Genomic DNA, 25295 nt, shown 5'->3' with positions numbered 1-25295 from the left:
TTTATGCAATTGTTTAATTTAGTATAATTATTAGAAAAAATGAATTTAGTAGGTTTCATCATACACTTATTGAAAGATATTTTGAAGTGATTTTGTAGGGGAGAAATGTATGATTCTAAACATGTAAATATAATGTGGTAACAATATATTGGAATAAAGTATAAAACCATAAATTTATCATATATACACTAAGTTATGTGAGTAATGCAATTCAAAATTACCCCATTTCAAGAGTTGTATATATTGTAACAGAATTGCTATACATGAAAAACTTGTAGTTTTGGCTGTGGTGTTTTGTGTTACCACTTATAGCTACCAGTTTGATACACTATCCCTATAGTTTTGTTGTCATCTACTCATTGCAAATAACCAACATGCTGAGAGTTTAACATTCCTTTCAGCTTTCTGGGAGAATGTTCCTTTAGATAATTAACAAAATCATTCTTAAAGGTAACACAGTTATTAAATAATGTTTACACTAATGGGCTCTGATAGCGTGGCTTGTTTTCAATGTTTTATTGTTAGCAACAATTATTGTGCCTAGCAGACATATGATTATCAGACTCTCAGTGTTACATCCATAATCAGGCCACATTACACACATGGCAATTTTTTGATATATTAAAATAAAATTTGCGTATTATATTCCGTTAAGCCCATAAAGGGTAAATAACTCTGGTAAACTTAAAAACATTTGATGAGTATATAGAACAGCCCAGGACAGTATAATGGAATATAACATTTTCGCAGTGGGGGTCGCAGAATGAAATTCGCTCCGAAGAATGAAATTCGTAAAAAGTGCAAAGGTCAAATTTTACGGCTTTGGCTATTATGTAATTGAAATAACTGAAAGATAAATCTTATTTTCAGTGTTTGTTTAAAAATTTAAACAAAATTTAATTCCTTATTGAGTTTTCTGTTTTCTTAATATTCCTAATATGTAATTAAAATATTCAAAAATTTTCTTTTAAATTGCCTTTTTGATAATTATTTCCGAGCTATTTGTTACATATTTTAGATGTAAATAAATGTTCCATTTTTGCATGTATAACGTACAATTAAAAAAAGAAAAAAATTAGTAGAAAAGCAGTGCCTATGACCTTCACAAACCCTTTCAGTTTGCTGAGATTGATGTGGTTCTTGTTCAGCTTGAATATCTGCAGTAGAATGTCAGTGAAAAATTTAGGGAACCAGGAATTCCAGATGATGACTGTTCTGGGTAGAAATGTTTAGTGAAACTCAGCAAAGCCAATGAGAAAAGACATAGATGAGAATACTAGGCCCAAGAGGTGAAATTATGAGTATGCAGAAAGCTTGTTCAGCAGAGGAGAGGCTGTAGCAGTAGGGACAGAAGTGGCAGATAGAAAAAACAGCATACTTTTGAAACAGGAATTGAAGCCATTGGTGACTGATTCTTTGGCTTTCTTTTAGGCTGGGTCTAGGATATTAGTACATGTAATGAATTGGAAAAGTCGTTAGGATGTTGGGCAGAGTGTTTTGTGGTACTTTTTATAGCTCTTTATACTCTGAGTACAAATCCTACCAAGGTCAAATTTATTTTTCATTCTTGATAAATGAAATTTCAGTCCAGTATGAGTGTTGATTTTTCTTTCTTTCTTTCTGAAAAAAAAATTGACTAAAATCAAAGTTGGAGAAGGATGAGCTCCACCAGATATGAAATGCCCAAGACAAACTATACATCATGACAATGCTCCTATGACTCTGTCAGGAGTCAAAAGACAGCCATCCAACTCATTTGTGTGTAGCAGCATCTCATAGACATTGCCTTCCTTGGCTATCTTTACATCTTTCACTCATTACATACACACATGGGCTTTGGCACAGTTTCTAACAGCTAAATTCCACCCACAAGATAGAGATTAACCCAAGACTAGAAAATACTTGTTCAAGGTATCTTACAATGGGATCAGACCTATAATCTTGGGATTTTAAAATGAGCTTGAGCCATGAGAAAGCAGAAATAGGTCTTGAAAAAGATATGCATTCTTTAGAAGTTACAACTAAAACTTTCTCAAGTAAACCAGCTACTGGAACTTGCTTCAAATAAGAGTATGAAAACTTTTGTTGTTGGACATGGTTTCTAAATAACTGAACCCTTGTACTAGACAAAAACAAAACAAAACAAAACAAATCATACAAATACCTATTTTGTAATTTTTATTTTACCCCCAAATTTTCTAAACATTTTAGTCCATTATATTAAATTAATAATAATCCTTTCTACTAAAGGCACAAAACCTGAAATGTGTCAGGAGAGGACTAGTTGATTACATCGACTCGAGTGTTTCACTGATGCTTAGTTTATTGACCCCTTAAGGATGAATGGCACAGTGCAAGCAAATTCAGGGGATGAGGGCTAGTGGAAAACAACCTCAGTATTCAACTTGTACTCATTTTATTGACACCAAAAAGGATGAAAAGCAAAGTCAACGTTGGCAGAATTTGAACTCTGAATGTAAAGACTGATGAAATATCACTAAGCTAACATGCTAACAGTTCTGCCAGCTCACTGCCTTAATAATAATCCTTCCTACTATAGGCATAAGGCCTGGAGTTTGTGGGGAGAGGGATAGTTGGTCATGTTGACCCTGAAAGTATGAAAGGTAAAGTCAACCTTAGCAGAATTTGAATTCAGAATGTAGAGACTGGTGAAATACTGCTAAACATTATGTCCAGTGTGCTAACGATTCTGGCAACTCACCTTCTTAATAATCATCATCATCATCATCATCATTTAATGTCCGCTTTCCATGCTAGCATGGGTTGGACGATTTGACTGAGGACTGGTGAACCAGGTGGCTACATCAGGCTCCAAACTGATTTGGCAGAGTTTCTACAGCTGGATGCCCTGCCTAACGCCAACCACTCTGAGAGTGTAGTGGGTGCGTTTACGTGCCACCTGCACAGGAGCCAGTCCAGCGGCGCTGGCAACAATCTCGATTCGAATGTCTTTTCACATGCCAGGAAGGTGACCTTTCTAATAAAGGCACAAGGCCTGAAATTTGGGGAAAGGGAACTAGTTGATTACATCAACCCTAGTGTTTCCCAGCATGCTTAAGATTCTTTCTAATTTCTAGCTCAAGGCTAACAATTTTAGTGAGAGTTGATTACATCAACTGTGCTCAACTGGTACTTATTTTATGAACTCTGAAAGGATAAAAGGCAAACAGCTTTGATGAGATCTCATCTCAGAACAAAAAGAGCTTGGAGAAATGTCATCAAACATTTTGTCTGGTGAGCTAACAATTCTGCCAGCTTGTCACATTCATAAATAATTGTTTCTATTAAAGGCACACAGCATGAACTTTTGGGGGAAGGGACAAATCAATTACATTGACCTCGAAAGGATGAGAGGCAAAGTTCACCTTGGCAGAATTTGAACTCAGAATGTAAAGATGGATGAAATGCTGCTAAGCATTTTGTCTGGCATGCTAACAATTCTGCCAACTTACTATGTAAATAATAATGGTTCAAGTTTTGGCAGAAGGCCAGCAAGTTCGGGGGAGGGGTTAAGTCAATTACATCAACCTCAGTGCTCAACTGGTACTTATTTTATTGACCCTGAAAGAATGACAGGCAAAGTTGATCTTGGCAGAATTTGAAATCAAAATGTAAAGCAGGAAGAAATGATGCTAAGTATTTTGCTTGGTATGCTAATAATTCTGCCAGCTCACCACCATTGGCTTCAAATTTTTGGCCCAAGGCCAGCGATATTGAGCAAGAAGTTATGTGGATTACATCTACTCTTGTGCCAAGCTGTTAATTATTTTATTGACTCCAAAAAGATGAAAGGCAAAGTCAACCTCAGTGGAATTTGAATCGGAATGTAAAGCCAGACAAAATGCAGCTAAGCATCAACCTTAGTAATAAACTGGTACTTATTTTATCGGTCCTAAAAGGATGAAAAGCAAAGTACACCTTAGCAGCATTTGAACTCAGAACATTATGAAAGACGAAATGCTGCTAAGCATTTTATCTGGTGTGTTAATATTTCTGCCAACTGAAAGGCTCAGTTGACCTCAGAACATAAAGGATTCAGGTATTTTGTCAGATTTTGGCATCTAACACCCCTAAAATAATTGAAATTGTTCTAATTTTAAAATATGTACAGGAAGAGTTAGTAAAATACTAAGAATGAAGATAAATAATTATGATATCTTTCATTGGTACAATGTTGTAAGGTTATAGGGAGCAAGGGAATGACTGGCTGAATCAACTCCTTTATAACTTATTTACAACCTATTCTACCACCATTGGAAGATTAGAAGGCAAAGTTAGCCCCGGTAAGACATGTTCTGAAAGAAACTAAGAGATATGTAACTAGATACTGCTAGACATTTTGTCAAGCCCTTTACCAATTCCACCATCCACTGGAAATTCATGGTAATTGGAAGGTCACTGAAGTGGGAAGAGGAGTTAGTCAATTAAAATCAATCTCAGTATTTGACTGCTGCTTTAATTTCTAAATCATAGACAGATTAAAAATGAAGTCGTCGTCAGCAGGATTTGAACTCAAAGTAAAAAGTCAAAACTAATACTGCAAGGCATTTCACTTGACACTCTAATGATTCTGCCAATCCACTTTCCTCTTTGTGTTAATAATTGTTTAAAATTTTAGCACAAAGCCAGCAATTAGGGAGTGATTTATCAACCCAAGTACCTGACATTATTTTATCAACCCTGAAAGAATGAAAAGCAAAGTTGACCTCAACAGTATTTGAACTCAGAATGTAAAGAACAAGAATAAATACTGTTAAGCATTTTGACCAACTTGATAAGAATTATGCCAGCTCATCACCTTTTTCATGCTGATTAATAATATTGGTTTCAAATTTTGGCATAAGGCCAGCAACCTTGGGGGGGGGGGGAGTTAAGTCAATTATATTGACTCTGAAAGGATGGAAGCAAAGTTGGCCTTGGTAGAATCCAAACTCAGAACATAAAGCAGGAAGGAATGCTGTTGAGCATTGTGCCTGGCATGCTAGTGATTCTCCTAACTTGCTGCCTTAATAAAAAAAGATTATTAGTAGTGAAATGAAATCTCAAAGCAGCAGTGGTAAACTGAAACAAGAATGGGACAGAACTAAAATTCTAGTATACAACCAGGTTGTCTTTTAATGCATAAATAAATGAAAACAGTTTTTACTGAAACATTCAGTGCTTTTCCTATCTCTTTTATTATTAAAATAACAATGAAGATGGTTAAAGTCAGATATAAGCAACAAGAACAACATAATAAAAACTTACCCCAAACAATTGTTTTTATTCTGCTTTAACGTTTGCAAGAAAACTCATTAAAAAAAAATGGATGAGGATGAAGATGATATGAAAAGAATATTCTGATGTAAAGACTGACTCAGGAATAAAAATATTTGACAAAAATTAATTCTTGCTTTTACAATCCTGAATGTACAGTCTGAATTTGCATCATTCACTTGTTCAAGCCAAATTCGTATTCTATAACATTCCTCCACAATATGAGTGTATATGTATGTAGGCAGGAGAATTGTTAAGTAACAGTTTCAAGAGAGAAATATTTGAAGATAAGTGTAAGCTAAAACTTTGGAAATGAAATAAAATATTTAACTTAGAAATATAAACTGGTGGACTGATATTAAAAAAGCATTAGAGGCTTGAAAAATAATCAAATAACTTTCTAAAAGTCATCAAAATATTCAGATGATTTTAGTAGGCCAAAAAGTGTAACAAAGCAGCTATATTCCAATAAAGAAAAAATAAATAAAATAAGTCATATTAAAAAGTGCATTAATAAAAAAAGGCCAATAAAACTACAACAGGATTAAATTTTACAGTGATAAGGGCAGTCATATTAAAAATCCAAATAACCAAATAATCTAGTCAATTTTAACAATAGTTCGTTTGGTTGATAGGATTTTTATCATGAAACTTTTATTTTTGTGTAAATTTGAGGAAAGTGAAGCAAAGCACAACCTAATTTTCAATCTTGCTGGAACTGCCTCAGTGTGTTAATATGTCCCTTCAATAAATGATTTCATTTAGTATTCTTCAATTCCAAATGAAAAATCTCAATGGAAATGACTTAATTATAATTAATCATATATCTCTCCACCTCTCTCTCAGACACACATTGGTACAAAACCTGACTTTAGTGAGATTACATACAGTTTTACTATTGCATCTGAATCAATTGTCACACGGTATCTTTGTATGGCAAAATGGATGTCCTGTAGGATTTTTATGGCATCAATAACCCACACATACTTTCCTATACTTACGAATGACAGAACCCATTTACCAAAAAATAACATTATGATATAAGGAATACTGAACAAATTCAATAAACCAAAAAAAAAAAAAAAAAAAAAAACCCCTAAAAAACAGAACTATGATGTAACACAATTAGAGCTGAATATGTATGACTGAAGTAGGATCTCATCTAGAAATGTATATTAACTTTTGGAAAAGAAACCAAAATGATTGGAAAATACCAATCAACTGTCTCATTTAAGGTATGATAATAGATGTTACATATATACACTCATAAATTTTCAGAAGCTACAGGAAATTTGAATTTCTTTTATTTTCGTTTTTAACAAAACTATTACAGAATAGTATTTACAAAGATTCATGAAAACCAATCCAACAGCTTAGTTAGATGTTTGACTGTTAGTTTGTAAGAAACATTTGCCAAAAATAAGGACAACTCCACAGCAGAATGACCAAGTAAAGAAACTGCCAAAAGTAGCCTCCCTTAAAAAAAAATTTACACCATTGATACAGGAGTTACATCCCTTGAATAATGTCTGGTTTGTTAGACGCCTTTTCTTGCTCTTAGGCACGCACAGACAATTCGTATGTGCGTGAGACCAAGTCAAAACAAAAAAGGAAAAGAGAGAGAAAAAAAAAACAAAACAGAAAAAACCCCTAGAATTGATCCCAAATTGAAATACTTTATTTGTTAACTTCCTATCGTTTAAAGCCACAAATATATGTATATATATATATACATATATATATATATATATATATATGGCACCAATCATGTAGTCAGGCAATATCCTTCATAGAGTTTAATGGAGATGAAGATGATAAGGATGAGTAATCTACTCAGTAGCAGTAATGCAGCCCATTTTTCACTGAGTTGAACGCAATATATTCCAAGAAATACCATATACATGTCTAACAATGTGAGCTAATTTTAAGAGATTTTTTTTTCACTCGCACAAAACACAGATTGTCTCTCCTCCTCCTTCTTCTTTGTTGGTTTTAATTGAAATAATATTTTTTTTTTATAAATTTAAAAATTTCAATCACATTACTGTTGTCTATGCTATTTCCAGCATTTTGTGAACGATTGGCTAAGGATGTGGTGAGTGTGGGTGTGATTTTATTGGGAAAAGGAGGTCTGTTTTTTTACTACAATAGGACAAGTTTTTTTTGTTTTATATTTTGCATGTGTCTCCTGTGTCTAGGTGATGTGGCAGGAATTGCTCTGTTATAGTATAAGAAAATTTATTCCAAACTTAAAAGGGCAAAAAGTGTTGTAATGAAAGTCAAAATTGTCTATGACAAGCAATGGCTCCATTTATGTGTGTGTGTGTGTGTGTGTGTGTGTGTGTGTGTGTGTGTGTAGGTATGTTTGTCATTTTGCTTGTGTATGTATGTGCACTGTGTATGTGTGTGCATGCATGCACACATGTATATGTATACATATGCATCTATGAAAAAGGCACAGATGTACACATGTATGCAGATACACAAATATAGAGCGAGGTCAGTCACTGGGTCGGCAGCTTGTTATTTGACAACAGTAACAACTAAAAAGTAATTTGTGGTAGGGAAGGGATATAACAGGGTGGTGGTTCTGGGGTCTTGTTAATTAATGAGAAAGGGGAAATGGGGCTCACATTAATAAGAATAGGTCAGACTAAATATAATTTTCCCTTCTCTAACAGACTGTTGATTTCTTTCATTTTCTCTCATTGTAATTTGTATTGATTCATCTCATTATTTCTTTCTTGTTGTCGCTGCTGTTGCCACAGCTTTCTGTAGTTTGTACATTATTATCACAGGAATGTTTGTGAGGTTGAAGATGATATATTCAAGATTAAGAAGAACAAAACGTATAACAAAGAGGCAACAGGTAGCATTAGTGTCAATCCAACTCCAATTCTTTTCCTCACTGCCAACTCTCCAGATCAAACCTAACTTTTGACACCCCAAATGTCTAGAACAATTCTCACTGCCATTTCATGTCTGTAAGTATCCACTGTTGGCTTGGGCTGTTATTACAGTTCCCTTAAAAAAAAAAGAAAAGAAAAAAAGTTTTATAAATAAATAAAATCAAAATAAAGCTTATACTTTAATCATTTGTTTAGAAAGAAAACATGAAACCTCAGTTTTGCAAGCACAGCTTTTAATTAAATAGTATTTAATTCTTTAGCATTCAGATTATTCTGTTAAATGTAATGCTTATTTAATCATATTGTTTTGAGTTAATCATGAATTACCTTGCAGTATTGCAATTTTAATGATGTGAATGTTTATTTTTAGAATGACATTGTAGTGAGTGGCCAGATCTGGATGGTTGAACATAAGACAGGTAGAATATTTGGGCTGGATATGACTGATTTAAATGCTAAAGGGTTGAGAGCATCACACAGAAAATTTAAATCCATTAACCATTTCAGACATTGAAATAAATTAAATTCCAAAAATTAACCGAATTCCTCAATTTAGATCTATTTTTTAGTAATTCCAATGAGTTTCTGATGTTCTTGTAGTGGAGCAGTTTCTACTGTTAACAACTTTTTATATAGTTTCAAAGTGAGTAAGCCCAGAGTTTATTCAGAAACAGTTTTCAATGAGCTATGGTATCATCATCATCATCATCATCATCGTTTAACGTCCGCTTTCCATGCTAGCATGGGTTGGACGATTTGACCGAGGACTGGTGAAACCGGATGGCAACACCAGGCTCCAGTCTAATTTGGCAGAGTTTCTACAGCTGGATGCCCTTCCCAACGCCAACCACTCAGAGAGTGTAGTGGGTGCTTTTACATGTCACCCGCAAGAAAACGGCCACGCTCGAAATGGTGTCTTTTATGTGCCACCCGCACAAGCCAGTCCAGGGGCACTGGCAACGATCTCGCTCGAAAATCCTACGGGAGCCAGTCAGGCGGTACTGGCAACGGCCATGCTCAAAATGGTGCATCTCATGTGCCACCCGCACAAGAACCAGTCCAGGGGCACTGGCAACGATCTTACTTGGCTTGCCGGGTCTTCTCACGCACAACACATTTCCAAAGGTCTCGGTCAGTAGTCATCGCCTCGGTGAGGCCCAATGTACGAAGGTCTTGCCTCACCACCTCAGCCCAGGTCTTCCTGGGCCTACCTCTTCCACGGGTTCCCTAAACTGTTAGGGTGTGGCACTTTTTCACGCAGCTATCCTCATCCATTCTCACCACATGTCCATACCAGCGCAATCGTCTCTCTTGCACGCCACAACTGATGCTTCTAATGTTCAGCTTTTCTCTCAAGATACTTACACTCTGACGGGTATTCACATTGACAATCCCTGTTAATTAACTTAATTATAACAGATTCTTCAATGAAGACCATCACAGAGCTTTAGTGACAGTTACCTTATCAAGCAATCTGTCATATAATGTCATCTAACCTACTAAAAATAGAAGCCAAGTTACTATCAAAAAAGAAGGACTCATTTGATAATTAATACTAGATATACTATGTCTAAGGTCCAAAATTGTAGTTACAGCTGGAATGCCTTTGACAACCATAGGCCTCTTTGCTCTATCAAAACTGGCCTGGACTAAACATACAATTTGAACTTAGCATGGGTTTTTATCTCAGTAAGTATTTAAAGCTTCTGAAATCAATAGACATGAGTTGAAATAATATTTCTACTTGAATTGTACCTATTAAATGCAGTTACTAAGTCAACTACTTAAATATTCTTTCGACTTACATCTAATCTAGTTACTATAAAGTACCAGTTTTCTCAGGTAATAAGCAAATTTTTCTTTTCTCTTTTTTATCTAGCTGCTTTTTATTTTCAATTATTATCAGTCATATCTCTAAATCATATCAATCAGTCATATGAAATTGAGATTAAATCCTTTTAATCCACATCAAGGATTACACTTTATCTTTATTGACACTTGTTCCATTCCAACATAACCTTACTTATGATCTAAGTATATCTCACAATCTATTCTCCTATCATTTTCTTTTAAACGGGAAGAAAATCCTTTATCTTCAGTAATAATAAATATTTTCATAAGCATTTTACAATTTGTCCATCACTGACCAGCCATCAAGGTGACAGAATCTCTCAATCAATTTGAATAAAACATCACTGTAATATGTAGTAATCAGTTATGAAATCTAGTTTGTTCACGAGTGTCAATGTCAGTCTGGGTACATTTGCTCCACAGAGACTTAATATCTGTCTTAACTCTCAGTTTCCATCCTCAAAACTGTCTGGCCATTATATGATGAACATTTTATTTTTGATTGTATTGTATTTTTCTGCTATCCACACCTCCTGTCACAGACTACTTTACATTTCTGTCCATCCCCCACTAACTTACATTATGCAATCTTTCAGTCTCTAAATTCCTCACATCATGATCACTCTTTACTTCTCTGCAAGCTTCCTCTATCATTCCTTTACTTTATACCCTCCTTGTTTCCAAGCATTTTCTTTTGTCCACATGTTCCCACTCATGCTGTTACCATCATCATCATCATTATCCTTTTAACATCTGTTTTCCATGCTGGCATGTCTGTCTCAGTACTATATCATACCTTATTTCATATGGCCTTCACCTCACCTATTTCAACTGAGTTCCCCTACCTTTCTTCTACATCACCCACCCTGGCTGTTTATTTCTTCCATTTTCACCCCATACACCCATTACTTTCCACTGGTTCCCCATTCTATTCCATTCTTCTCTCACTATTTTGTGACCAACATAACAACATGGCTATATATTCTTTCACTCTGGCTCTCTTAAAAGGGCAGGGACTCACTATTGTTAGATCCATTCACTCCTCATGGCAAACCAAACTAAGTGAATTCTATGAATCCTCTTACAGATGAATTTTTGTCTATGTAAATTATCACCACTTTCCTTGGGATCTGGTTTTCTGCTTGTTCATCAATCAGCTCACCCCCACCATCCAATGCATCAAGTGAATTTAAAGTGAGGTATCATTTACAAACCATCAATGACAACATACAAGACCTCTTTGATTGGATTAGTGTATTCTTACTTTACATACATTCAAACTTACCTATGCTAGGTGTGTCAGAATCATCAGGACTGGGTTTATCCAAACACTGGTTACTATTTACATGTTTTAAGCTCAATGTCTGCAAAACAAAATTAGAATGTTAATAAACATTGCAAATATTGTGAAAATAAGTTTCAAAATGGTTAATATTAAATTTCAAAATAACAATAATAATAATAATAATAATAATAATAATAATAATAATATCTAAATAATTTATTATCTAGTATGAAACATTCTAAAAAAAAAAACTATACTTATATGACTATCGGAAGTTATTTCTTTCATCAAAAATTCTAATAGCCATTTTAGTAAAAGTATTGTCTAAGTGGAAATTTGGAGTGGTAAAAAAAAAAAAGCAATTGAAAATACAGTTGCAAAAATTAGTTTCCAACAAATTTCCCTTTAGAATGCTAATAACAGCTAATACTGTCTTGGGGTTTAGGTTGAAGAGTTATTCCCTTAGCTATATTTACATGCATGTAACCACAACAGTATAAGCTCAGTATTGGTTAGGTCACATAACAAGTGACCTAACCAATACTATCTGCTATTACTACTACATACCCTGCTATTACTGTAACATCAGTCAGTAAAAACAGACCAAAAACTATCATGAATATGTTATAGCATTTGTCAACTAATATAGAAACAATTAACTAGTCACACACTATTGAAACTGACATAAATCAACTTTCATTGTTTTTCTTCAAGGAAAATGAAACATATTTTCATCTTTTAGAGTTAGATTGATTTGATAACACCTACAAGGCTGAACAGGTTTTGTCATCATTTCAGTGTGATGTGTCAGATTTCACTAAGAAATAACAGCTTTGTCACAGAAAGCTGCTATTAGGAAAAGCGAAACAATAAAACACAGAATTACCAAGTTATTGAAATAAGTTCTACAAAGATATATCTGAAGAATCAGTAGTCTACACAATCATATACATTGCAAGTTAATTTAACAAAATAACATCATAGAAATATAGATATTCCATAATGATTTAATGCTTTCGAGTTTAAAAAATACAAAAATACAAATACTTTACACAGACTTACATTTTTTTAGATTCTTAATATTTTAAGTAATTCAACATTTAAAATATTTCCTTTTTTATTTGAGGGTAATCTGTAGCTAGCTTATTAGTTTGTATCACCACAATGCTTAATAAATTTCCTTAAAATTAATCACTATGGCTCAGCTTTTTTGTAAGACATACTCCTAGTGATATATAACTTCCTCTCTTAAGCTGCCGACAATGCCAGTTAGAAACTATTACTACAGTTGCCATGCTGTTTATTGTTTAGTAGATGATTTTGTCATACCAGATAGACTTGTTAATAAAGGCATAAATATATTTTCAAACTTTATGCAGATTTTGTGAGGTAAACATCTTAAGTAGGACTAGAAGAAATCTAAAATATTATTAAGCTGTTTCTTTAAGGAAAGAGGTTTGATTTTTGAAAGCAGTGCTTTTCAAGTGCAGTGCTTTGGAGTCACTCCAGTGACATTGAAGGTAAGACTATATAATTTGTAGCATTAACTGATAAAAAGGTTTGGGACAGAAGTAAAATAGAATTTCTAAAATAATGGAACCATTCAATAAGATATATGACTCATGTTTGTCATAATTACAAGTTTGAAAAACATTACTTTATTTGTTGATTATCAACAAATGCTGAATAATCAGATAATCAGTTCAACAATTTATCAAGATATGTTAAATATAAGATTAATCAATGTCACTGGTTTCAGTGTATGACCATGCTGAACTTTTATTCATGATACATGCAGGAATATATTCTTTGTAGTGACTATAGTTGCTTGACTTTTTGTTAGAATACTTTTGCTAAAAACAAACCATTTTAGCATATGTATGAGAACAAATTTATTTGCACATTAATAAACACAATAAAACAAATATCTCTAAAACATTTAAGAGATATGACTTCAGGATAAAGCCATTAGAAGTGGTGGTATATATATATATATATATATATATATATATATATATATATATATATATATATTATTGATATTTAGCAGAAGCAGCAGAGTGACTCAAGAGTCAAGAGTTTTATGTATTAGCACTTATCAAACCACCTGTATATATATATATATATATATATATATTGTAAATAAGATTATTTTGTTATTTCCAATTTCAATTGAAATGCTAACAATGTGTCAATTACTAAAGGAACGGTAATGTTGTAATGCTGCTTTTATTATCCAATCCTAATTATAAACAACATATCAATATACATGTCCTAAAGTTGAAATTAGCAAATCAGTATATTTGCTTTTACAACAATTCAACTTACAAGAAAAGCTAAGCAGGCAGCCAAACAAAATGAAACTGCAGATATAGACTGAGATTGAAACCAATAGTTCAATTTCCCTTTCACTCATCTCATTTGCTAGGATTTAGATGAATAACTTTGCCTAACAAGTTTGAGCAAAAGTTGTAACAGCAAAACTGATCTGGTTTGTAAAATTTCATTGTATGACATTAATCTTAAGAGATAAAGCAACAAAAGAAAATAGCTTTATAGCTTAAGTATATACAGTTGTTTTCCTTTAAAGAGATAATTGTTTTTTTTAATGACAACTTAACAGTATAAGTAAACTAACGAAAATTATTCAAAGAATAGGAACGATACATCAGCACTTTCTAGTAGCGGTGAAGGCTAACAGACTGCTTAAAAATCTTTCAGTAGTAAAAGAACAATGTACTTTGACAAAATCCAACCAATTGCAGTGTAATGTAATATTTAAAAATTTTGTATTAGAACTTTTTTGCAAGATGCTAAGAATTGAGAGCATTAGCAATGCAAACAAACATCAAAGCAGAGGCTGTATTAGTTATAAATGATACATGTTGAAATAGTTTAGCCAGATATAGCATTCTTAAAAAAAAAAAAAAAATTACAATTTGCTGTTAGCATAAAAAAATAAAATTTAAAAAAAAGCGAAGCAAACTTTATTGTGATAAATATGCTTGCATCAAACCTTAAGTACACTTAATAAAAAAAAAAAGGGATTGAAATATTCCTCTCCCTAAAACATAAAGTTTAAAGTATTCATAAACAATACAAAAGAATTAAACTAAAATACGAAATAATGAAACACAAAAATATATTTTAAACAGTTAAAGTAAAATACAGAGAAAAGAGAATAGCAAAAGATGTCTCAAAATATAAAAATAATGAAATTAAGATAAAAAAAAATATATTGTCCTATTTTTGTGCCATTTACAGACATAGATGTTGGCAAATATTTTGTAATATTTAAATAATAATTTGTGCAGGAAGTTGCAAATAACCTATGTCGAAAATTATAAATTAACACTACAAAAACTATATTTTGGGATTCTTAATGAGTGGAAATTCCAAAGAAAATTCATGTTTTTATGATGGAAGCAGTTATTGGCTTAAAAGTTAAATATCTGTCCTCTCTAACAAAATCTTAGTTGACTTTCAATCTTGTGCATCACAATATTTCATATATAGTCAACTGCAACTAGTAAAGAAATAAAGGTTTCTCATGATCTGTAACCTATGGCCATTTATTTAAAGACAGAAAAGGAAGTTGAGATTTCCATGTTTACTAGACATCGTTGTCACCCAACACTTTCTTTTGAAAACATTCTCCAATTTCAATTCCAACATTCTTTACTGGCAGTGATAAATTAAGTTTTAGATGCTGTATTCAATATAGTGAGGTAATAAATTACAGCTGATAAAGCAGCTTCATCAAGCAGAAACACTATAATAGATCTTCTACAACTACTGTTTAAGTAATACCATTATGTGATTCATCATACAAGTGTAGAGGATGTGAGGTTAAAAATAATAAAAATAGTAGAGCTAGTAATATTCTGGCTGTCATTGAAGTTAGTGAAGTTGATTTGCTCATTGAAGGACAGGATTCTGCTTTAAGCACAGCAAGTTAATGGGATATTTGTCAATTCCAAAGTGATGTAGTGACTTACAACAGTAAATTATACTCTAGTATGGCACAAATTTTAGTTACCTGAAGTCATTGTAATATAAATGTCTTTGCCAGAATGAAAGTTTAGAGATAGTAACAAAATGTATTTTGCTATTACTTTGGTTCTTATAGATTAGATCCTGTTTGGATTAATCTGTATTTTATTCCTTTATCCAAATATTTAGTATGCAAGTTGAAAAAATAAACATAATTACAACTCATTAAGGAAGTCAACTTGCTATCAAATTTTCCTTTCATTTATACAGGAGTCAATACACAGACAATGAACTGAGTCTCTAATAGTTACTGTTCAACATTGAATACATGCAAATTTAGAAAGTAACAATGATGAATCTACTTGAATTTCATACAGACAGCATAATTTCCATTAACTGTTCATGATATTTCAAGCTGAAAGGTTATGAAGTTTGCTGCATTACAACTACTTGTTTCCTGATGGTTTCTATTGTTAAATGAAAAATTACACTTTTTGTCAAAATAAAAGTCAACTAATTTTGAAAAATGAAGAGTAATTTAAAATTTAAAAACAAAACACTCTTCATGGTTTGGATACCCAAAAGTTAGCATTACATTTTAGATCTCCAAAAGATACTAACACAAGGAAAATTGAAAATGTATGAAAAATTACAAGAAATAATATTTCATTAAACTATGAGTGATACTATATGATGACCTGCCAAGTTTTAGAAAAATCACTAAGTACTACTCACAATATTTGTATGTCAAGTTATTTTAAAAGTATGAACAATGACAAAAACTAACACTATAGGGTTTCTTGATTGAAAATGTTCAAATTCAGAAATTACTCAATTTATCAAAGATGTAGTGCTATCACAATTTCCACTGACTGTTATGAGAAAAGAAAAGAGATCTGTATGTGTATATGACACAATTATACTAAGTTAAATGACACCAAGTCATAATAACCAGTTACACTACTCACATCATTGTACCTAGTCACATCACAGTATCCAGTTATGCTACTGTATCTAGTTACTACTGTATCTATGTTACACTACCACATTCAATTACACCACTGTGTCAAGTTATATAACTGTATCTAGTCAAATTATTATTATTTTCACCAAATCTCCAAACACAATCTATGGAATTCTCTTCTGACACTTAAAGAAATCCAGAAGCATAATTATACGCAATGAATCTCAATTCAAACCCTGTTGGGAGGAATTGACCCTTTTACCCTGCCTTGTCAATAAATTAACCCCTAATAAGTTATTATCCAAATGATAGAGAATTATGCTGGCCAAGCAATGCTTTATATTCTTTTTTAAACTGCTGAAGCTTTGTTAAGAACCACTGTTTAAATTTGAAAACTTTTAAAGAAAAGCAAAGTTACCAAGCTGCAAATTAACAAAGTGAAATGAAGTGAACACTTCAACTCAAACAACATAACTGACAATAAGATTGTTAAAACACGTGAATATATAAAAGAAAGAAAGAATATAAAATAGCAACAAAAACAATAAAAGCAAAAGAAGCAACATGAACCGCAATAATTAGTGTGCAAATGGTGTGATTGAGGCACATGCACAGAACTAGGTGTGCTAATGTACCAAATGGTGAACTGCTTGCTTAATTAAATATAGTTTGTTGAAATAGAAGACTAAAAAAAAAAATGGAACAATAAATTATAAGAAACAGCCTTAAATGCACAAACATACATTCAACAATTCAGACATATAAATCTAGCCAAACACATGAATTTATATTAACACAGAATATACCCATATTTATATGGACACACATACACACACACACAACTAAACTTCATAGTTATTTAAAATGACAGAGATGTTTCAGACTATGCAATACTGAATTTGATGCATTACTGTAATTAGTGCTTGATACTTAAAAGTTCCGAGTTAAAATCTTGACATGTAGTGTTTAGGTCTACTTTCATCACGTGAAGTGGATAAAAGATGACTACTGTCCATCCAGATAAGATAAAATTCTATTGCAACAACATTCCCAAATGACTTATTAAATATTCTCGACAACTAGGTGATTTGATGATGAATAGAAAATGAAGGACTTTCCAAACAATAGAATGCTTTCAGTAGCTTTGAACATACAAAGTACAAATTAGAAAATATCTTAATGACTCAGTTATTTTGTCTTTCCATTAGTAATACACTTGGATTAATATTTCCACTGACTAAACTTTCCTTTAAATAAAAAATAAAACACTCTTATGCCTGGTTAAAGGAATATTCAAATATTTTACTTTTTCTCTAGAACAGTTTTCTGTTTCTTCAAGAAACTAATACTTCCATATATTTCCCATATATGTTCACTGGTGTAATAATTTACAACAGATAGAACGAGTTCTATATTTAAGAGATGAGGAATTATGTACATTATTTACATTTGACGGTGATTTGTCCTCATCTTGTTTGTTAACATGTTTTGGCTGATATACCCTCCAGCCTTCATCAGGTATCTTGGGGAAATTTCGAACCTGGGTTCTCATTCTTAAGGCATTTTTTGATATTATTATTATTATTATTATTATTATTATTATTATTATTAGTCAGGTCACTGCCTGGAATCAAACTTAGAATCTTGGGGTTAGTAGCCCGTGGGCATATGGCATAGTGATTAAGAGCGGGGGCTACTAATCCCAAGATTCCGAGTTCGATTCCAGGCAGTGACCTGAATAATAATAATGATGATCATAATAATAATAATAATAATAATATCGAAAAATACCTTAGGAATGAGAAACCAGGTTCGAAATTTCCCCAAGACACCTGATGAAGGTTGGAGGGTATATCAGTCAAAACATTTTGTTAACAACAAGATGAGGACAAATATCCGTCAAATGTAAATAATAGATATAACGAGATATCAACAAAAAAAGTAATACTTGTAATAACCAATTTTGAATTATATCTACTTGCATCAAATATTGTATGATATTGATTTGTAGCATAGAGGCAAGGCCTCAAATTTGGTGAGAAGGAACATTTGATAATAACAACTTGGGTGGTATCAACCCCAGAAGGTTGAATGACAAAGTCAACTTCAGTGAGATTTGAACTCACAACATAAAAATAAACAGCTAAATACTGCAAGGTGTTTTGTCAGCCACTCTACTACCGAATGTGCCAGTTCACCATAGTTTGAATGTTGTGTAACATATGGTACATGCTGCTTATTTCTATTATAATGTTGTATAATACTATCAGGCATATACTACTTATATTTATTAGATAATGCTTTGTATGTGCGTATGTTCTTAAGAATTTGTATTACATTTACAGAATTGTTCATGAGTATTTTCAAATCTACATTTAATGCCATGTATATATATATATATATATATATATATATATATATATATATATATATATATATATATATATATATATGTATATATATATATACAGGGTCCGCCATAAGTAACCATATATTTTCTTTTGCTTGTAACTTTGTTGATACTTATTCAATTTTTCTATTTCATATGTCATTTGAAAGCTGAAATCTTATATTTTTATTTCTTCCCCCCCCCCCCCCCTATTTAAGATACACTGTTATATCGATTATGTCCACCTGATTAATAAAAGATTGCGGTTTTGAAATGGCTATGCTACAGAAGCTGCTTTTGCCATTATTACAACAGCAGGATGGAGCAGAGAGTCTGTACTTTCAGCAGGATGGGGCACTAGCCCATTATGCTACACTTGTGTGAGACTGGCTGGACGCCAACCTGCCCTGTCGATGGATTGGCAGGCGAGGACCGCTTGAGTGGCCGTCTCGTTTGCCGGATTTGACCTCACCCGACTTTTTCCTATGGGGTGTTCTCAAAGAGAAAGTCTACTCAACAAAGCCCTGCAACATTGCTGAACTTAAGGAACAAATTCGAGCTGTCATTGGTCAAGTGCCATTGGAGCTGTACGCCAAAGTATGTCGCTCAGTCCATGAAAGACTAGCGAAGTGCATTGAGCTCCAAGGAGAGCACACGGAGCTTTAATAAACATCACGTTTTATGTTGCAACAAACTTTAATGTACCCTGTGCTACTTTCTGTATTGTAGTAGCTTATTTCTTCTATGTTACATTTATCATGTTGAAATAAAAATATATAGTTACTTTTGGCGGACCCTGTATATATATATATATATATATATATATATATATATATATATAAAGTGTATGAGTGTGTAAAGTCTTCCTCTCAGCATGCATATGGAAGGATGTTGACTTGGACTTGTACAAGAAGTACCAGTGTAGGACTTATAATGTTCCAGGCCAAAGAAGTCTCTTTGTAGTTGCTATACCTGCTTGAAATTACAGACAAATCTCCCTCAAATTGCACCATACTAAGGAAAGGAAAGACACAGTAAACAATGTAGTCTCCACAATGTAGTATGTGTATCATTTTATTACTATCATTATTTATCTCACATCCATTCCCAAGTTTAGGACTTAGTTCTCAAAATCCTTCATTTTGATATAATCTAATATTTACCTTAAATCTCTTTTGATACTAACTTTCCTCAGAAGTAGCTCTCATTTTAAGGTGTTGATATGAAAACCTTCCTTCACAATTTTATCTAACACACATTTCTATGTTCTAAACTTTATTATAATAATGAAAAAGTTGTTTTATTAAATCCTTTCAAATTCCTTATTATTTTCAAAATTAATTGACACTTATAGACAGGTGCATTTCATTAAAAAATATAGTGGTAAAAGGTTTAATATTCTAGCTGCTTTTAATAAAAGATATTCTATCTTACCTAACAGCTAGTGTCACCTCAAAGTCATTCTTCATAGAGAATGACTTCTTAAAGTCATTGTTCCAGCAATCTCACATTTAACATTCAAATACTTGCTCAGTTTTGTTTTCTGTTTGTTTTAACAAACACTCTGACTACTACAGAAATAATAGGTCTCCTACTCACTATTAATTGGTTGCAATTAAAGATGAAATTTGGAAGTCAGTAGACTCAAGATTTCTTTAGGGCAATGATCATATTTCATTGCACTTTAACAAGTTATTACTTCTCCCACAAACATTATAATTTCCTTTTTAGAACTTTTCAAGTAGTTCTATAATGTAACAAGATTTTATTACTAATGAGAATTTTCTAAAATATATCTGAATTTATGGACTCTGTTTAGTACTTCTTTATGACAAATCCAAACACTTACCTGCTTAATTATCCCAATATCTGATATAGTTAATAGCAATCTTGAAAAATGAGTTAACATCACTTCAAACATTAAGAATAAAATGCAAATGTACAACTGGTTTTATATTTCCAGTTATTATCAGAAACTATGGAATTGTGAAGAAAATAGTAACTCAAAACACTTATTTTTTAAAATATATAATTATATAAAAAACAAAGTCTATAATTGGGAATTTAAGAGAGCATGGTCAGAAGTAAACTGTAGTTTGCAGTTTTTAACAGCCACAAACACACTTACATATACATGCAATGTATGTTTGTATGTGCATGTGTGCTACTATAAATACTGGGTGCAAATAAAAGCAATATTTAGCTCCTGATTTTGAATTGGAATGAATGTGGATGAAATGAAAATCTCTGTCTTCCTGCCTCATCAAGTGTATTATTTTCCAGACAGTAGAGAGACAAAATTACATTAGTGATAATAACAATAATAGTTGATTACATATATCAACTCTAGTGCTCAACTTAATTTATCAACCTCCAATGGGATAAAAGCCAAAATTGACCATGGCAAATTTTGAACTCAGAACATGAAGATGGATGAAATGCTGGTTAACATTTTGTCTAGCACACTAATGATTCTACAAGCTCACCAATAATAATAATGATAATAATAATAATAACAATAATAATAATAATAATAGTAATATTTCAGTACATCTATGAGGAGGTTGTCTAATAGTTAGACCTACTGAGCTATTTTGTCTAAATATATATATTACACAGACACACGATCCTCTACTGAAAACACATACTTGCAATTAGTTATTTATAAAACCACTTCAGCACTTAGCTAACATCAAGAAGCAATATGAATTCTGTGTTTTTGTGGGCCTCACTAGTTATCAAATACAATTATCTATCAACTAGGCAACAATGTAACTAAATAAGGGAGATATGCAGATGTGCATGTGTAAGTGTATGCGTGCATGTGTGTATGCTTATAGGGGCATGGTTAGGAGGCAGTTGAGGGTATGTTAGAGGAGAATTTAAACGCTTTTTTTAAAAAGGGCAAAAAAATAAACAAAAAAAAAACCAAAAATTAAAACCAAAATCAAAACATGAAAAGTTGAAGAGGAGAAAAGGAAGTGGAGGAGGAGGAGAGGAAGAGGATGAGGTGGAGCTGTATGCCAGATCCACATGTTAATGTCAGTGAAAACTATACCTGCTTGTTGTATTCCCACCCGCCATATGCATTAGGACAAGGTGTCAGTACCACTTTTTCCCTGCGTGTATATATGTGGAGACACATGTTCTCATCTAGCATTATCTGTTTCTTCTTGGTGAAGGCAAACACCTACGACAGACGTCAGCAACAAGGTATGATGGAATGGATGCCCACGGCATGCAAACAAACAGAACGGACAATGGTTACATAGTAAAAATAATTTACACTCATCAAACTAAAAGAAATTTAAGCACATCTAACACATATACACACAGACACACACATGCATGTGTGTATGCATGTATGTATAAGTGAAGGATTAATTAAATGGCTGGATAAATAAACAGGCCTGAAACAAAGCCTCCTGTCTTCAGCAGCTAATAATAATATAGGGATTTAGTTATTTCCATTGGGTTTTTTTTCCTCTCATCTTTTCAGTGGATGGAAAGGAATGTTTTAAAAGAAAGTAATATTAAAGACTTATTTTCCTCACAACAAAAAATAGGAAAGAAAAAAACCTCAAAAGAAACATCAGCTGAAAGAGAATATAACAAGCTTAACTCAGATCTAAACCTGCAAGCAATCACAAGGCACACACACACATACATACAAACACGATAAACAAAAAGACAAAAAAATATGTATAAAATAAATTACACATTATAAACAAAATGAAAAAGAATAAAAAACACAAACATAACAGCAGCGGCAGCAGCATAAAGAGAAGAAAAAGAAAAAAAAAACTTTTGTCATCTGAATGAATGGTGATCGAAAATTTACTGCAATTAAAGAGAAAACTTGAGCTATATTCCAATAGAGAGGTAAAGTTGACACTACTATATGAAAATAATAATATCAGTGAGTTAAAAATTTGAAGCTTGAAAAAGAGAAAAGATTGTAGTCACATACACTAAGTTGTATGTGATATATTTGTGAGTTTGTGCATTAGTTGTCTAATATATTTGTATGATTAGAGATGCCATAGTTGGGATATATATGTTGGTGACATATGACTGTGCCAGAGTCAAAATACCAATGTAAACTGTAAAGTACACACACATGTTCCATGGAATTCAGTTGTGATAGAGCAAGAAGGAGCAAAAATAGTAATAAAAGATAGTAAAAAAAAAACTTATTAATTCTATGACAGACATATCTTTAATCCCATTTTAGTTTTCCTATGACTTCCACTCCTGTAGCTACCTGTTAGTTTTTCTATAGGATCTTTAGAGAATTAATAATCAGCTGAGTTAAAAGCTGCAACAAAGATTATATCAACAGAAAAGAAGTAAAAGGAAATAATCAAATCACAAGGTTTATTATGCCTTTCACTGACTTATACTTGAAGGGAAAAAATTGTAAACTATAGCAAGAAAACTGGGTTGAAATGAACAAAATCAACTTTTAATTGTTGTAAACATTACTTAGTAAATCTTGCTCTATATGTACTTGTGTGTGTGTGTGTGTGTGTGAGAAAGAGTAGACACGCACACACACACAAGCATGCATGTACATTTATGGGTGTGTGCTTATGTAAGCATGTATAACTAAATGTACATTGTACATATGCATACTCTTATATCTACACATCACATATACATTCATTTAATGCTTAGATTTTTATGCTGGCATGGGATGGACAGAAATAAATCAAAGCAGGATATTATGGCCAGATGTGCTTCATGTCAAAAACCCTTACCAGTAAGTAAGAGATATGTCAGAGCCACAGGTTATAATATCAACAAAGAATGTCAACAATCAACAGTAGAGCATGTTCATCACATTTCATTTCAGCATTTAACACATCCTCCAATTTCAATGTCCAATGTTTTGCTACACATGCAGCAACACACTTCATTTACATGCATCATACAATTGCCCTTCACTCAGAGAGAATTCTTTCTTTTACCAACTGAAATAACATCTCTCTGAATGTTTCACTCTGTTACTATTATGGCTATTGTTATTTCAAAACACCTTCTTCCATCTAAGTATCAGAAGTAATCAACTGCTTCTAGAGAGTCTTTCATGTATTTGGAAGAATTTATTTTATGAGTGCTCTTACTGCTAACTACTCCATATAAAATACAAAATTAGTTTCTCTTTAACTATATATATTATTAAACAACCCACTTTAATGTGTTATATTAGAATTTAAATTTTCTCTAAAACAATACAATATCAAAACACTGAATGCAGTATCCATTTCAGTCCCAACACAAATTGGTTTCCTCAGTTTGTAAACTATTATGTCATGAAGATATATTTCATTCCATTCAAAATATCTAATAATACAAATCATCATTTCTAATAATGGAGTAATGCTAAACATTTTAGGAGAGGGCTGTAGTTGATTGAATCAGTTCTAATATATGCTTAGTATTTATTTAATCAACCCTGTGAAAATGAAAAGCTAAGTCAATCTTCGAATGTAAAAGGAAGTAATCCAACTAAAATTTATTAGATACTTTACAGTTTCTACTATTCTAAGCCTTTTTATTTTGCTAAAATTAAAGCATAGGACAGGTACCAATACTAACACAACTACTAAAAATAATAATTTTCATTTGTGCCTATTATATTATTTTCAAAGACCATGGAAGTTCCACAGTATGAGAAGAGTCAACAGCTACCTGTGAATAATGGCAGGACAAATGTACATAAACAAAAAATTAATGTGACTGAAATAATTGAAAATACTAATATTGTACTTAAAATTCCTTGATAAATCAACTAAATTCTAAGCATGCAGACTAAATAGAATTTATTTATTTTTTTTTTTTTGAGGAGCTGTTTAGTCTTCAGATCTTTGTCTGAGGACTCTCATACCTCTTTGTCATATTCCCAGATCTGGTTCCCGCCCAGACCATGGCACTGAAATAATTTTACAGGGCCACCCACAGCTGAAACATCGAGACACACATCGTCTGTTTGGAGAGCTTGCTTTTTTGTATAGGAAAAAATCTGAAATCAATCAAGTGGAGTAAGAATTTGTGAATAAAGCAGAGTTAAAACATAAACTGAACAACATTTAAACAGTTTAGCTTGAATACAGCAACCAAGAATAAATAACAAAAAATAATGGACATATTCACTACAAAACCTTGATATATTTGGAGAATCTATTGTTTACATGAACTGTCTCAGTTGCAGAAAAGAATGATATACAACATTTTTACAATCTCTGTATAATATTGATATGATGTATCAACTTTTGGCAGGATGGACCCTGCAAAGTAGAAACAGTTGTAAGAATATAGTATTATTCACTCATTTATTCCTATTCATTTATTTATTTCCTTAATTATACATATGATTGTAACTAATAAATACATTCAAATGATGTTTGCCTTATATGTGTGTGTGTTATATATATATATATATATATATATATATATATATATATATATATATATATATATATATATATATATATATATATATATATATATATATATATATATATATATATATATATATATATATATATATATATATATATATATATATATATATATATATATATATATATATATATATATATATATATATATATATATATATAT

The 25295-nt window shown here is 32.1% G+C and overlaps 1 protein-coding gene across 50 annotated transcripts in view; it reads right to left on the bottom strand.

The window, feature by feature from the left end:
* Positions 1 to 6565: 6565 nt before the first annotated feature.
* The window catches only part of LOC106872289 (polypeptide N-acetylgalactosaminyltransferase 1), a 524361-nt gene continuing 505631 nt past the window's right edge, over positions 6566 to 25295 (bottom strand). For 24 of the 50 annotated variants that reach the window (XM_052969034.2, XM_089355747.1, XM_089355588.1 and 21 more), the window contains 3 exons: positions 24559 to 24693; positions 11323 to 11401; positions 7992 to 8301 (listed from right to left, as the gene is read on the bottom strand). In XM_052969034.2, the coding sequence (XP_052824994.1) occupies positions 8243 to 8301; positions 11323 to 11401; positions 24559 to 24693 (273 nt within the window). In that variant the 3' untranslated portion in view covers positions 7992 to 8242. Of the gene's footprint in view, positions 8302 to 11322; positions 11402 to 21726; positions 21859 to 24558; positions 24694 to 25295 lie in introns of all 50 variants that reach the window. The other 26 variants (XM_052969078.2, XM_089355645.1, XM_089355688.1 and 23 more) reach the window with 4 other exon arrangements.

Source organism: Octopus bimaculoides, chromosome 1 (assembly GCF_046866305.1).
Source record: "Octopus bimaculoides isolate indiv1 chromosome 1, ASM4686630v1, whole genome shotgun sequence".
In the NCBI taxonomy this organism is placed as follows: domain Eukaryota; kingdom Metazoa; phylum Mollusca; class Cephalopoda; order Octopoda; family Octopodidae; genus Octopus; species Octopus bimaculoides.
Note: the sequence above shows the minus strand (reverse complement) of the source record. Positions and strands in the feature narration are given on the sequence as shown.